Below are 14314 nucleotides of genomic sequence, written 5' to 3'. Positions count from 1 at the left end.
GGGAAAGAGGTAAACCCCTTCCTGCACTAAAGGGGCACATCAGTTGGCAAAGGGAGAGGACATGTCATTTGTACAGTTACACAAGAGTAGGTAAAAGAGGACATGTGCAAGCAGGAGGGTGAAGCTGGAAGAATCAAACAGGATGAAAGCTAGCACATACAGATTACTCTAGCATTGCTGAGCAACTGCAAACCCCTCTTCTAAAGGCTCTGCTCCACTCAAGATGAAGCTTCTTTGATAGAGCATAACCTAGGGAATTTGCAGTTCGAGTTTCCCCCATTAGCTGCAGACCCAAGTATTCAAAGTTACAAGGAATAATCACAGGACAGCACTATGTTTTTGCATAGTCTGCTATCTGTACAGGAAATTTTAATTTGAAAAAGCAAACTGAGTACACTCCCCAGCTAAGAGAAAACAGAATATATACATTATTAAGACAGACACTGAGATGTTTGAACTACTTCACAGATTTGTACCGAAACCTCTTAGGTTAAGTATAACAGAAGCAAAACCATAAGGATACAGACATACACAATCAGGACTCCCAAACACAAATGCTAACATACACCTGCAGCACAGAAATTACAAAATAACCCGATCTTCTAAAATGTTAATCTAAATTAATCCAGAATTACAAATATTAAATCATAATGTGAAAACAAAATTTTTTAAATTTTACCATTCACATGCTAAAAATATTACACCCAGTCATTTAAAAGTTATTATTTCCTCTTTTTTGGAACATTACTGTTAATATCCAAAGCATAAGATCAAAATTGAGTCCATAAGGAATAAAAATATGCATTTTCCCCCAGGGTTAAAAATTGTGTGTTCTTGCGATGTTGTTAGTTACACTCGGACAAGCATGAAACACCTGGCAGCAGCTGCCTTAAGAAATGCATCAATATTAAATATTAAATCAAAATTTGAACCCGTACCAGCAGAAGGTTCTTGAGTTCTGAGAGGAACAGAGGAAGACTCAGTGTTTTCAACTTTTTCTTCCTGCAAACTGGCATCTGTACTAAGTGCTGTGCTATGTGATGTGTTTCCAGGAGATCCTTGTTCACCAAAACTCTGGTCAGATTCAACAGGAATTTCTAACTTGACTAGAACGGAAGAAAAAAAAAAAAGTAATTGAGTTAAACGCACACAAAAGCATATTCCAGAACACTGGTGTGTGTTCATCACATTACGGTGGAGACAAATATCCATCCATGATCAGACTGCTTGCTGTTGTATTAACACAAAGTTAAGTTTCTACAACACAGCTACTTGTAGCTAAATTTAGAGCTGCTAACTCTAAAATAGGATATGTCTCCTCAAACCATTGTCAGAGCTCCCCCTGGAAGGGAAAGGCAGCGAAACACAGGGCAAAAATACCAAGCATTATCTCCATTCAAAGAATAAAAGCATCCCGTGTGGTGGTTTTAGTATTCAGCAAGAGGATTAAACCGTAAACTTAGCATTTGAATTACTTCAGTATAAAAGTCTTAAAGCTTTGTAATTAACTCATGTTCACAAGCATAACCTGCCTCCCCTAAAAAAAAGAAAAGACGAAACCACGCAACATTTCCTTTCAGCTATTTTACAGTCTATGGAGCTGTCCTTTTGCGAGGCCAGTAATCCCTCTACTGGAAAAGCTCCCACCAGGCATGGGAACCACCAGGGTGACTGATGGAGAGGGACTCAAAAGCACAAGGCAATTAGAGCAGCAGCGAGAGATACAAACTTGCCGGGAGTTCTCTGCACTGCTGATGAAGTCAGATTTTAATTGCAGGTACAGAGCCTGCAGGTCATGCAAGTGAAAAAGCAATACTTGCAACAACTAGATGACTGGCATGCCACCACAAATCTGGAGTGGAAGGAAGCTGCTTACCCTTCTCAGATTCTTTTTGGTTAGATACAGCATCTTTCGAAAGCTGAGTTTCTGCTGAAGTCGTGACATGATCTGTATTTAAAATCTCATGGCTAATACTAGATGAGAGTCTTGAAGATCGTCTCCTGATCTGGTCTCTTTCAGCGTTATCTGAAGAGTTCTTGAATTTTTCCTGAGCTGGAGCAGACAAATTCAATGGGACCATGCAGTTACAGGATTACCACATAGCTCACAAGCAAACTTCACAGACCTCCCCTCCCAGTGACAGTTTGAAAGTGCATTTTTTAAGGACTGAAATTAACAGCAAAAGCTAACCAGCCCTAGACCTCTCTGTAAAAGCTACAGTCATGTAACAGTTACTAATATACACAAAAATAGAGCAAATACCTATCTTAACGGTGTCTCAACTTTGTCTTACAGTAACAGATTTGAAGTAACAATAATACAGATTAATATCTTCCTGGTAAAACATTGCTTTAAAAAGTGACCGCCCCACAGACCTTAGTAATATCAGAAGTTATGCGAGGTAACTCAGACACACAACTTCGAGCCCAAGCTGGATAAAGTACAGTACTGAAATTCCAAGACTGTAGTCCTAAGGAAGGGAAAGTCTGCCTTCTTCACACCTTCATACCCTCGTTCATGATACTACCAGACAGAATATAATTTCATCAACACCACTACACAGTATACCAAGATACAGCAGGAGCTATTAGACAGCAGAGACATGAATGTCTGTTGAGTGCTAAAGTGTCTTTGCTGAGCAATGTGGTAGGTCCTCCATCTACTGACTAAAGAGTTTCTAGAACTAGAAAAAGGCTTTCATAACCTTCTACATACTGGAAGCAATATCACTGCCTCCCCTGTATCTATGAACCTCTACATCAAGAGTCACAGCTTATGGCTCCTTCATCTAAATCCAGCTTTCGAGATTTAGGTGGGAATTTCAGTATGATGATGAATGGAAAATATAAGAAAAAATGGTGTTGCATTTCAGCCATTTCGTGTATCACAGGTCAAGGGTAATACTACAGATATTTTTTCCCCCTCACTTAAGCTCCAAGAACTTCAACATACAAACATCGTGAGTTGAATACCGAAAGACTCACGCAGGTTTTTTTCAATCCTAGGACGCTTTGATGGAACTTCACCTCCTTTAGGTATTTTCCGACGTCTTAGCTCCAAAGTTATGGGCTGCAGCGTCTGAGAACTTGGCTCTACATATTTAGATGGAGAATAAAAATTGACTGGATATGAAGCTGCAAAAGGCTAAAACATAAATTCCCAAGGCTCACAAGTGAAAATACTGGACTTGCATAAGTAGTTTCACCCGGCTTTCTGAAGTCTACATACTCGCAGACAAGTTTTACATTATATTGCATTGGATTTGCATGGCAAGGTTTTGGTAGTGGGAGGGGGTACAGGGTAGCTTCTGTGTGTAACTGCTGTCAGGCTTCCCTGTGTGCAACAGAGCAAAGACAGACCTGCCACTGGCCAAGGCCAAGCCCATCAGCAACAGTGGTGGGAAAGGAGGTGTTTTAAAATTCAGGCTTGTTTCTCATTACCCTACTCTGATTTGATTGGTAATAAACTCATTTTCCCCAAGTAGAATCTTGTTTTGCCTGTGATGATAACAGGAATGCTCTCTCCCTATCCTTGACCACAAGCTTTTCACTATATTTTCTCTCCCCTGCCCAGCTGTTCTAAACAAGTCTGAACAAAGACAGGTTTAAAATTCTTTAGAAGTTTCTACAGACATAGGCTATGAAAGCACAAGATACTTTTCATTCCTTTAGGTAAGTTTAGAAGGGTTGTGATACATGGCTTAAACATTTACATGTAGCTACATACCTGTTGGAGGTGTTATTGGTGGCCTTCCACGTTTTCGTTTAGTTTCTTTTGTGTTTTCCTGTGGAGTCTTTACATTGTCATTCTCAGCCTTCTTCTCAATTTGTGTATCTACTGAATATTCCATATCATTCTCTGATATATTCTCTTTATCTTCTTTTCCATTCTTAGATATACTCTTTTCTGAGATGACTATCAATTTTCCTTCTTTATCAGGTTGCTTAACTCTCTTCTCAGTCTTTAATGTCTTTTCATCCTTGCCTTTCTTTGCATTACCTGTTGCTTTCCTCTGTTCTTTAAATTTATCCCGCTTTTCAGGAGATGACAGAATTTCATTACCTCTTGCCTTAGGCTTAGCATTACCCACAATATTCTAGAATAAAGAGAGTGACATATATGAAAATTAAACTTGTTGCAATCCAAAAGTTCTCCCTGCCATTGTATTTAGTAGTCCTGCATCCTTGTCCAATTTTTCAAAGGATAAAAGCATACACACTGCTGCAACCCACAGATTAAAACTTAGAGGCACTTGAACTGTTCAAGGACCCATACGACTTCAACAGAACAGAGTCGGTCTCCTGCCCTTTTCACGACTCAATTGCATAAGAGATGTACTTTCTTCATTCTCAAGTGCAGGTTGGGTCCACACTAGCTTGCGCAGTACTACTTAGTCTGCTTGGGATACCGAATAAAAGAGTCGGAGTCAAAAGCATACAAAAGGGCAAACAGCTCCATCACCTGGGTGCAAAAACTGTCTTCCTTTCACAAGAGTGTCTCATTCAAAACAGACCAGTATTTAGCTTGCAATTATCAGTGCTACTGAAATGTGCTAAGAGTCATGGAAAGCAACATTTTACCATCACTATACAATGCAGCATGTTATGCCCTCTAGGGAGAGGCAGAGTGACACTGTCATTAAGGAAAAAACAACCAGCTTACGTTGCCCCCTTCAGAAATCAGGTGGGTTTGGGACTTTTTTTTCTCTAGGAACAGCTAAGGTAAGAGCCATGTGTGTCTTCCCTGCTACAGTCTCTCCTACTGATGACCAGGAACAAGACACTTTCCTTCCACTGCCAGCATGCTGCTACGTTAGTACTGCATCTGAATTTGTACACTAAGTAACTCACATTCACAACTAAATCTTGAGCTCTCCAGTGGCTCGGGTTTGGTTGTTAGGTTTTTTCTCCCTTTTTTTTTTTTTAAACTTCACTTGTGATTGTATAAACAGAGCTCGCTATGAAATTCTCCCTTCATGTTTTTTTTATGCTGAAGGACAGAACAAGATGTTCCAGCGTAACTTATCTCCTGGGTTAAGAGAAATCTTCCCAGCTAGTGGTTAAACAAAGAAGAAAAACTCCTTTCAAAACCTACCCAAAGCTATGTAAAAACATGAAACTCCCTAAAGGAGAGAGGAGAGACAAAATATTTTCCTCTTGCAGAAATATCTTCCCTTATGCAGAATATTTCTTGATTGTTCAGCTTCATATATTTAAGGTTAAATACGGTAGAAATATTCCTCGTGGCAATGAGGATTCTTCAAGGTAGTTCCCTTGTGAGCATTAGTCAACCCTCAATCAGGCACAATTACCATCATTTGAAAGTCATTAAGAGCACTTTGAGGCAAATCTCAAAAGTTCCCTCTCCCAGTCTGGCAGATACACAAGTCTGGAGACCTCCACAGAACGGCATACCTTTCTACAACGGTAACAGATTTCAGTTGTATCCACTAACATTCATTACTGGAATCCACATAAGACTTGTGTTGGGAGGGATTCAATTTCTTTGTTCAAACTTCAAATTCCAGAAAAGTAAAAGCAGAAGGCATGACTAAACACACAGGCTACAGATACCACACAGGAATGTGTGGCAAGATCTCAAACCTAAAACCATTTCTGTAATAACAATTATTCTGAGTCAGGTCTTAGGAAGTTTTAAACAAGTTACACAGGACTAGAACATGTCAGCCTTTCCTACGAAGCGCCCACACATGAAAACCAAAGTACAAATCAGCACTTCTTACCATAAGCAGGACAAAATAATTTAGTATTTTTCTTTTAAGAATGACTCACTAGTACTTTCCATCACGCACCAAAGCTTGGACCCACAGCACTAAGTAGGTGAAGGGTTGGTAGAACAGCCAAACCACAGAAGCAGAACAGGGATTAGTCAAAAAGCTTCTCTTCTCAAAGTTGTGAGGTTAAAAATTACTAGACAGCTTCCTTAAAACTCTCAAGACAACTGAGTGGTTACTTTGTGAAATCATAGTTTCTGTCCACTCCATAGTTCCCACCCCTTAATTTTTATGATGCATGTATTCAAAGTCATCTCCAACAGGTGAAACAACCAAAGTGTGTTTCCAGAGCTAGTGGTAGGGTATTGAAGATTAAGAAAGTACATACTAATGATTTTAAGAAAATTGATTTTATTCACATGCTTATGACTTCATATACTCAACAGCTGCATTCATGAGAACATGAATCGGAGAACTTTGCAAATCATACTATGAAGATTTGCATAACCTTTTCATTTAAAGAGATTTTATTTTAGAGGCCTTGTAAGTTAGCAACAGAGGAAGTTTCATTCCTTTTTGCATTTTATAATTCATCAAATCTACCCACCTGAACTGTCAATCTTAGAATACACTAGTAGCATGAACACAATACTTACCTGATCTTTGGAAAAAGCTTTGACATGAATGTTTTTGACAGTCTGAACTACACCATCATAAAATTTCACAGTGTATGTACCTAAATAGGAAAAAATTAAGCATGAGTTTAAAGATCAGAAGATCAGAAGTTATTTAACTGAACATCTGCTAACAGCTCCAATACAGTAGCTGCATCTTTAGGTCTAGATAAAAAGCTGCCTTATCTGTGTTGTTAAAAACTTCAGCAGCAAAGACCTTATCACAGGCTAAGCTCCTTAGATATACTTTCTTCACAAAAGCTCAAAATACTTCTGGTGGACTACTCCAATTCATTATTACACAGACTTTTTCTCCTTGATCTTACACCATTATAGTCAACCTACAGAAAACACAGCAAAAGTCCTTCACGGTTACTTACTGATACTCAGAAAGGAGAAGCATGGCTGTATTCTCCCCTCTGCCATCCCAGTTTGTAAAGTGGTTTTGCAGCTCTGACAGTAGTTTTACTGTGGTTACATGCACCTCTTGACAATAAACTTAAAGTAACTCTTCCAAACATATACCTGAAAGCAATTACTGACTAGAGAACCAAGTAGAAAGTTCTTTTTTAAACCTAATCTCTCACCCATTTCATGAGAGGAAAGTTCATGGTAGACTAGAACATATGATTGAAAATAAAACTTTTCACAGTTGTCTTTTACTACCTCTGTCTGTACTATCTCTCTACCTAAGCAAAAATGTTAGAATACAATTTCTTTTGTCATGCTTGTTAGTAATGCATTTTTAAAAGTGACTCCTTACCATCTTTGTTAACAGAAATAACTTTGGCTGGATAGAAGCGACAGTCAGACCAGCATGCCAATACCTGATCATTTATATGAAATCCCTACAAGACAGAAGTTAAAAATGTTTTTATCTGAGAATTACTGAAACCTCATTAAACCATCAAATATATTAGTTTTCCAATATTTAAAATAAGTCATAAAACTTACACAGCAGGCAACACAGCAACAGCAAGACATTTTAATGGCCATAATTTATACAACTGCACATTAAACTATTACATACTCAAACGTCTTCTATTTTCTACTTACTGCACAACCTTCTTCCTCATGTAATCCTTCTTTTCTTAACTGTATTTTCTCTAAGGGACGCAAATAAGGACTGTCCCAACAAAACCATTCATCATATCTATGGTTCCAGCGTTTGAAATGGATAAGTACTCTTCCTTCTTCATAATCAATTTCTTCAATGTGTGCTGGATACCTGGTCAAAAAGTAGACTTAAATATTTCAGGTAAGAAAAAAAAAAGTAAGCTGTCTCAGACACTTAACTAGAGTATAAAAAGCATTGCAAAAGTGGGGCCTTCTTGCATCACTGAATGCAAAATATCTGAAGAGTTGCTTGATCAGGTGTGATGGGGTGCTGAGTAACTATACCTAACCACCTTTAGGTTCTACAACCTTAATATTTGATGTATCACTTGTGTAAGCAGTAAAGATGCAAACAAAATGACTAAGAGCTCAGAACAGGACTAAGCCAAAACTGAACAGCAAAGGAACAGCTGCAGGAAGAGGTGACAACCAAGGACGACTTAGACTGGGGTGGAAAAAAAAGAGGCAACTAGTGATCAAGAAGTCAAAGAAAACATCCCTAGACCTAGAAATTTTACATATACAAAAAACCGATAGCTTCAACACCCTCTTAACAAGAGTAACACCTGGAGATCAATACACTCGCTTCTCTCAGATTTCCATCAACAAGCATCAACCATCTACCCAGTGTAACAGCAAAAGTCTAGCAGGCACACTAAACTTAGCTTAAGTTTAAGATTCTCGAAGTTAATTTCATATGCAAAGTCCTGGGACTTTTAAATAAAAATCTCAGTATATCAGAAGTACAGGAATCCAAGACAAGTCAAATCCAGTTGTTTGTAATCAGGAAGACCTTATACATTATGCATTTCTTTAATTGCATTGGTAATTTGTAACTTCAGTAAGTATTTTGGAATCATAGCATATTTTACTATTCCAACTGACGATAACACCCCAAGTATTGATGTTTTTCCATCTGCAGTTAACAGCACCAGAAGAAAATCTCCACTTGTCAGTGTTTTCAATTATTTGTGGAAGAAAGGCAAGGCCCCACTGAATTGCTGAACAAAGGGTTGAAGGGAAAAAGCAAAAAACACCCCCACACACAACACTAAATCCACAAGAATTCTTTACCTGATACATAGTAGAAAGAAACTGCATCTAGAAAGCATCAAGCCTGATGCTAACAATGAAACCTAGACACGTCAGAATAAAGATGTAAATGCAACCGAGTACCATTTCACAATCCTACACAAATGAAAAAGCTACCTACAAGTGAAATTCTTCAGCAGATCTGAGACATGTCCAGTCACAACTTGTTCAAAAAAAGCTACAATTAGGCCACGCTACACTGCAACCACAGACTAAAGCCCTACCTAACACTCGATGCCACGACTCAAGCTGTGCCAGTAGTTCATCCCAATATACTAACAAAAAATGCAGCAAAGGCTGTGGAGGAGAAGACGACATCTCTAACTGACAACGACCTTCCTATGAAGGAAGCAACTTACTTCATCTAACAGTCAACATATTTCCTATTTAGGTAGCCCCATGCACTGCCCTGCACAGGTTCATGAGGGGGGAATATTCAGTGTCTTTCCACATATAACAACATAATTCTATTAAACATAGTTTATTCTTGGGTATCTCAGCAACTGCCTCTCACTAAGAACAGGTAACAACAAAAATGAGTATCCAGCCCTGGCAAAGTGCAGCAAGAACAGGGGAATTACCAGGTCCTCGCAGCAAGAGCCTGGTCAGAGGGATGCTTTTGCCATCAGGACTGCAATGGACCTAGGGCTTGTCCAGATTCTCAAAGATGAAGAGAGAAGCTGATAAAAATGATGGTGTGCTGACTCAACATTAAGCTAACAATCCAGTCCCTGGACCAGATAAACACCTCTGGTAAATACACTCAAGCCACTAACTTTCTTCCACTGGGGAGAGACAAGCATCCACTAACTTTATGATGCAAGACTCTTTCCTGCTTTGTACCCAGAAAAAGAAACCTTCTGCAGCAGAAGAACCACCAGCATCATCTGCACCCATCCCACCTCACCTTCTGAAGACTTCATGACAGGATGCTGTTTTATCATCAAGCACCGCAAAAACATACCTGACAATGAGACCAAATTTCAGCCTGGTTGAGAATCAGCATGGGTGAACTGGAGCTCAGCCAGCTCCTGGATAACATGCTGCTGGAGTCTGAACAAGCCTTCTCTTCCTGAAGCAACCAGTATCAGCAAACATACATTCAGTGCTCTTGATGGGAACAGTAAACCTATTAGAGGCTGTGCTACAAAATTGGCCAGTCCCTTCCCTCATACCATCTTCCCTTCAGATGCAGAAGACACCGCTGGCAACTTCTAAACAAAGAAGAAGGGTTCATACGTCCTCAACAACTCTGAGCACCACACACAGATAGTACTAGCTCCCTTCCTCCAACATTCTTCCCCTAGCCTTCAAAGCATTGAGCAAGCATGCCACATCAGGAGGCACAAGTCCTCACAGATCTATACAGAAGAGGAGTAATACAGCACATCCATTCACACAGACCAAAAAGCCTGTAAACATGCCAAGGGTTAGAGGTAACTTAAAAGAAATTCAGACTTGTTATCAAGAAAACGTGAGGATACACACAGTGAAAGGCCAATAGCTGAAGCCTGGCTAAGGCCTGAAAAAGAGTACAGCCACCCATGTCCAAGGATGGTCCAAGACATCCTCTCCCAAATCACAAAGGAAGCATTTAGCTGACTCCATGGGTAAGAAATCCCCAACTGGTACCAATTTGAGTATTTATATAACATGCTGTGAAAAACAAGCTGGAATCAGACAACTTTTTGCAATATATACTGGCTGTTCAAAACAAGTAGTTTTCCAGCTCAACCCAAAAGGAATGATGAGCTTGTAACTTTCAAGGCTTTATGCACTGTCTAAACAGTAAGGGAAGAGCTCCAAGATGCCCAAGCTGCTGCCAATAGTTTTGATAAGAAGCTAAGCAACAACCAAAAGCTCAAACAGCACAGTCTCAACAGACAGGGGTTAACAATGACTGGCAACTTCAGACTACTGCTGTCAGAGCACAGCAAACAATATGAAAATGGTTTCTTGTAGACACAAGCATAAAACCATCCTCTTCTGTGAAGAGGTAAATATCTGAAATTCAGAATCAAAATGCTGACTGAAGAGTCAATACTCAAGAGCTTCAACCAGAATCAGAAGCCTCTTCATACCCATTTTACTCACACAACAGACAACCTGAAGAGGTGTTACTACAATAAGGAAACACAAGACGTGTCATCATTTGCCTACTGAAGACACCCAGTGCAGAGTCATCCTCTGCCTGCAGCTAGCTAGCACTGAAGGGTGTAAATGATCCAATGCAACAAGTTTCAAGAACTCAATTCAGCTGGACAGTGTGTACATGTACACAGCCAGCCTCTTTGGGATCTCTCCATTTAGGACTGCACTACTGTCGTCCCACTACTCCATCCTCTGAACTCAAGCACCGTGTACCAAGACCTTTCAGCGTGCACAGAGGCACTGCCTGACAGCCAGAGCTCTCCCTCTTTAGTGCCCTGAGGTCAGCAGACACTGTCACAAGCCTTTCATGATAGCTTTGATACATCAAACAAGCGCCAAAAAATACTCGCTGTACTCCCTGGAGTTTGAGTCTAGGAGGTGACAGACAACTGCACTAGGAACTGAATGCAGTGCATTCCCAATACCTTATGATTCCAGATACAACAAAGCAGCCTTTGATAAGAGCTCTAAAGATGCAAAATCCACTTTGTACTTCGGCAAGATGCAGACTGTGTTGACTACTCTGCTGGCATACACCATTTTTCTTCCTTCTTCAATAGGGTGTCATCACATCCAAACACTCTGAAAGTCCTGAACTAGCATTCCAGGGCACAAGCTGCTGCCAGGGAAGGAAAGTAAATGGGGCTCTGAGATGAAACACTTTCCAAAGCAGTACTGCCATTTGAGAAGCAATACTGGCCCATGAATTGACTGCTGCGTTTGGTACTGAGCACAGAATCCAAAGCCAGCCCTCCAATCAACAAGAGGCTTCTGCCTATGCTTAGGTGCCAACATAGCAACAAACATAAACACAAGTCAAGCTCGGCCCTCTGCAGGTCTAGGACTGGGAAAAGCAAGTGGAAAGTTTTCTGTCCACATAAAAGGAGTACATTGTGACCACACCACAGAGTGGTCCTGTTCACACAGCAGCAGGTGAAAGTAGCAGGGGGAAAAAAGTCATCTGTGTCCTCTACAAATCCACACCTGGAGTGGTGTATCAGCCTGTCACTACTGAGAAAATAAGCACTCAGCTCTTAGAAATTTTTGTTCACAAACCTTGAAAACAGAAACACACACAGATGACCAGTCAAGGAAACATGAACTTTCTGACCCAGGTTTCAAATGCTTAGCAAGCAAAAGAAAACTTTCAGAACTGGAAAGTTAGTAACTAAGTTAAATGACCTGTAGTATGCACAGTGTTTTGTAACTCTGGTCTTACAAGATGAAGTATTTTTAAAAACTTAACAACACGGCTTAGTTTCAGACATACAGCATATCCAAAATTCAAGACAAGAGATATGTAGAAAGGATAGTAGGCACTGAATTCCCTCCCCAAAGTTTTCCCAGGTAAAGAACTGTCTACGCCCATACTTTGAGATACTGTTGTTATCCCAGCATATCAGAAAGATCACAGTCATGGACAGAAGTTATTAGCCTTACTCAAACACAATCTATACTAAACTGCGTCTTCAATAAGCCTACATTACGTATAGGCTAAGAAATCTCTTTTTTGTAGGCATGACTATTTTTTTGCTAGATAAACAAAGCTCAAGAGTACAAAGATTCACATTAAAGCCCTACCAACACAATTGTTGGTTACACAGGAAAGCCAACATAACGTGCAAGTATGATTTAACGTTTGTACTTCATGTTCTTTCCGCTGTTTGCTCATTTTCAGAGTTCCTTGTACCTGGAACGTAGAGAAATACTCCACATGAAACTAAGATGTTTTGGAACAAGTCCCCTGTGTCTAAGACAGTGCTCCAACCTTTTAGGATGTCCAGATGATTTTCAACACTAACTTCTGTATGCTTAACCTGCCAGCAGGTTCCAGGGCCTAAAGTACAGTCATGTCTAACCCACACAGACTCTTAAATAAAAATCAAGGAGATACCTTAAAAGAGCTAACAAAAGTAAATTAAATTGCTGTATTTAAGAAGTCTTTGACTCCAGCCATTTTCATTGTATAACTCATTCATGAGCAGTGTTAAACACTAATTTTTTTAGCTGACTTCCTAAAATGAACTGTTAGAAGGCTCCAAGTTCACCCAAGTAACTTTTAGTCCCTTCTTCCCCTTCCTTCTGCATTGGTTAGTCAGGAAATGTGTTCTCCTCACAACTGAAGTATGCAAGACAGGTTCCAGAGCAGACATCTTAGGGTAGAATGTGTTTCCTCATGCAGTTCTTCAATGCTAAAGCTGACCACCCTCAAATGAGCACAAGCCACAACAATTTCTATCAGGGTTTAAAGCCTAGGAATTCACAGGAGCAATGGGAAAGGAAGCAGCGAGGAACGACGTTGGGTATTCTGTCCTGCAAAAGGATTGCTCTTTCCATAACGTCTGCTCTGCAATCTGTGTATAGCACAGAATTTAAAATGTGAATTCAGGAGTATCAGGGGCTGAAGTTGCACTAGATTTATGAGTAGTCCTATTTCCCAGGCACAGCTAGCACCAGTACACCTCTTTTTAAGGGCCAGCACAACACATCAACACCTATCGCCCATTTGAACCACTGGTATATAATCTTTTATGAATTAACTACTTTCCTATAAACCAATGACCACGACTAAATATTGTACGAATACAAAATGTTTATGATAGTAAAGACTTAGAGGTAATAGAATATGAATGGTTTTAAAAAAATACCAGTTTTTTAATCTGTCACGGGCTTCCAACTGGGCTCCCACCTCAAAGTTGATCCCTCTTCTATTCGGAGGATGTTTTGTCATTTTGTAATATCAACACTGCTGATTTTATTCCCCTGAAAAATGCAATTAAATATCAATCACTGATCAAGACATAAACAAAATAATCTTATGCACCATAATCCCCACCAAAAGCTAGATGTTAAGGGACCTCTGTATTTCTGGTTTGTGGAAAGTAATGAGGGCAATTATCTCTTAAACAAGAGTTCTCAAGTGACAGTATACCGAATCATTGGAAAGTGTGTTCAAAATGGTATGTACTGGACCATGAAAGATTGAAACTCAACCTTTGTTCTTTGGTCCAAGTTCCAGGTCAGTTAAGAACTCTGCAACCCAGTGTTTATTCACAACTGGGATAGAAGTTTCATGATATTCTCTTCCCCCTCCCCGTTTTGATGAAAACAAGGAATCCAGTAAACAGGAAGTGGGGAAAACCAAACACAGTAACAATCTTTCAATAGCTACCCTGTTAGTGGAACACTCAGGAACACTAGGTCACCTCATCGCTACAAATGCAATAGAGTTGAAAGACATCAGAAATAGGTAGTTTCTTTAACCAATTCAGAAGACTGTCTATACTGCTTGCATAGTTGCATTGCTTTCTTCCTACTTTACCATCTTAACCAGAAAATTTCAAAAAAGTCTTCATTAAGACATGTTTCCAACACATAACATAAAGGTTAAAGAAATCTTGCCAAAGCAGTGTCTCTCAAGGTACATTTAGTGGAAAGCCTGAGCAGGAGCTTTTTTTCCCCCTCAAATTTTTTCCCGTCATTTCCCACAGTTAAGATACAAATCAGGATCTATTCCTGTCATCTTTAAGCTCACAAGTTCCAAAA

The 14314-nt window shown here is 39.7% G+C and overlaps 1 protein-coding gene across 1 annotated transcript in view; it reads right to left on the bottom strand.

Moving 5' to 3' along the window:
- PHF20 (PHD finger protein 20) overlaps window positions 1–13531 on the bottom strand; it is a gene marked incomplete at its 3' end in the record, with an annotated part of 44610 nt that extends 31079 nt beyond the window's left edge. Inside the window, exons 1-8 of the mRNA XM_010148882.1 lie at window positions 13417–13531; window positions 7466–7637; window positions 7173–7257; window positions 6392–6471; window positions 3728–4097; window positions 2986–3093; window positions 1877–2053; window positions 933–1106 (exon numbers count right to left, since the gene is read on the bottom strand). Coding sequence (XP_010147184.1) covers window positions 933–1106; window positions 1877–2053; window positions 2986–3093; window positions 3728–4097; window positions 6392–6471; window positions 7173–7257; window positions 7466–7637; window positions 13417–13499 — 1249 coding nt within the window. The remainder of the gene's footprint in view (window positions 1–932; window positions 1107–1876; window positions 2054–2985; window positions 3094–3727; window positions 4098–6391; window positions 6472–7172; window positions 7258–7465; window positions 7638–13416) is intronic.
- Between the last annotated feature and the right edge of the window lie 783 nt (window positions 13532–14314).

The sequence above is a fragment of the Eurypyga helias genome, unplaced genomic scaffold (assembly GCF_000690775.1).
Source record: "Eurypyga helias isolate BGI_N326 unplaced genomic scaffold, ASM69077v1 scaffold9783, whole genome shotgun sequence".
NCBI lineage: Eukaryota > Metazoa > Chordata > Aves > Eurypygiformes > Eurypygidae > Eurypyga > Eurypyga helias.
The sequence above is the reverse complement of the archived record's forward strand: the minus strand, read 5'-3'. Positions and strand labels throughout refer to the sequence as shown.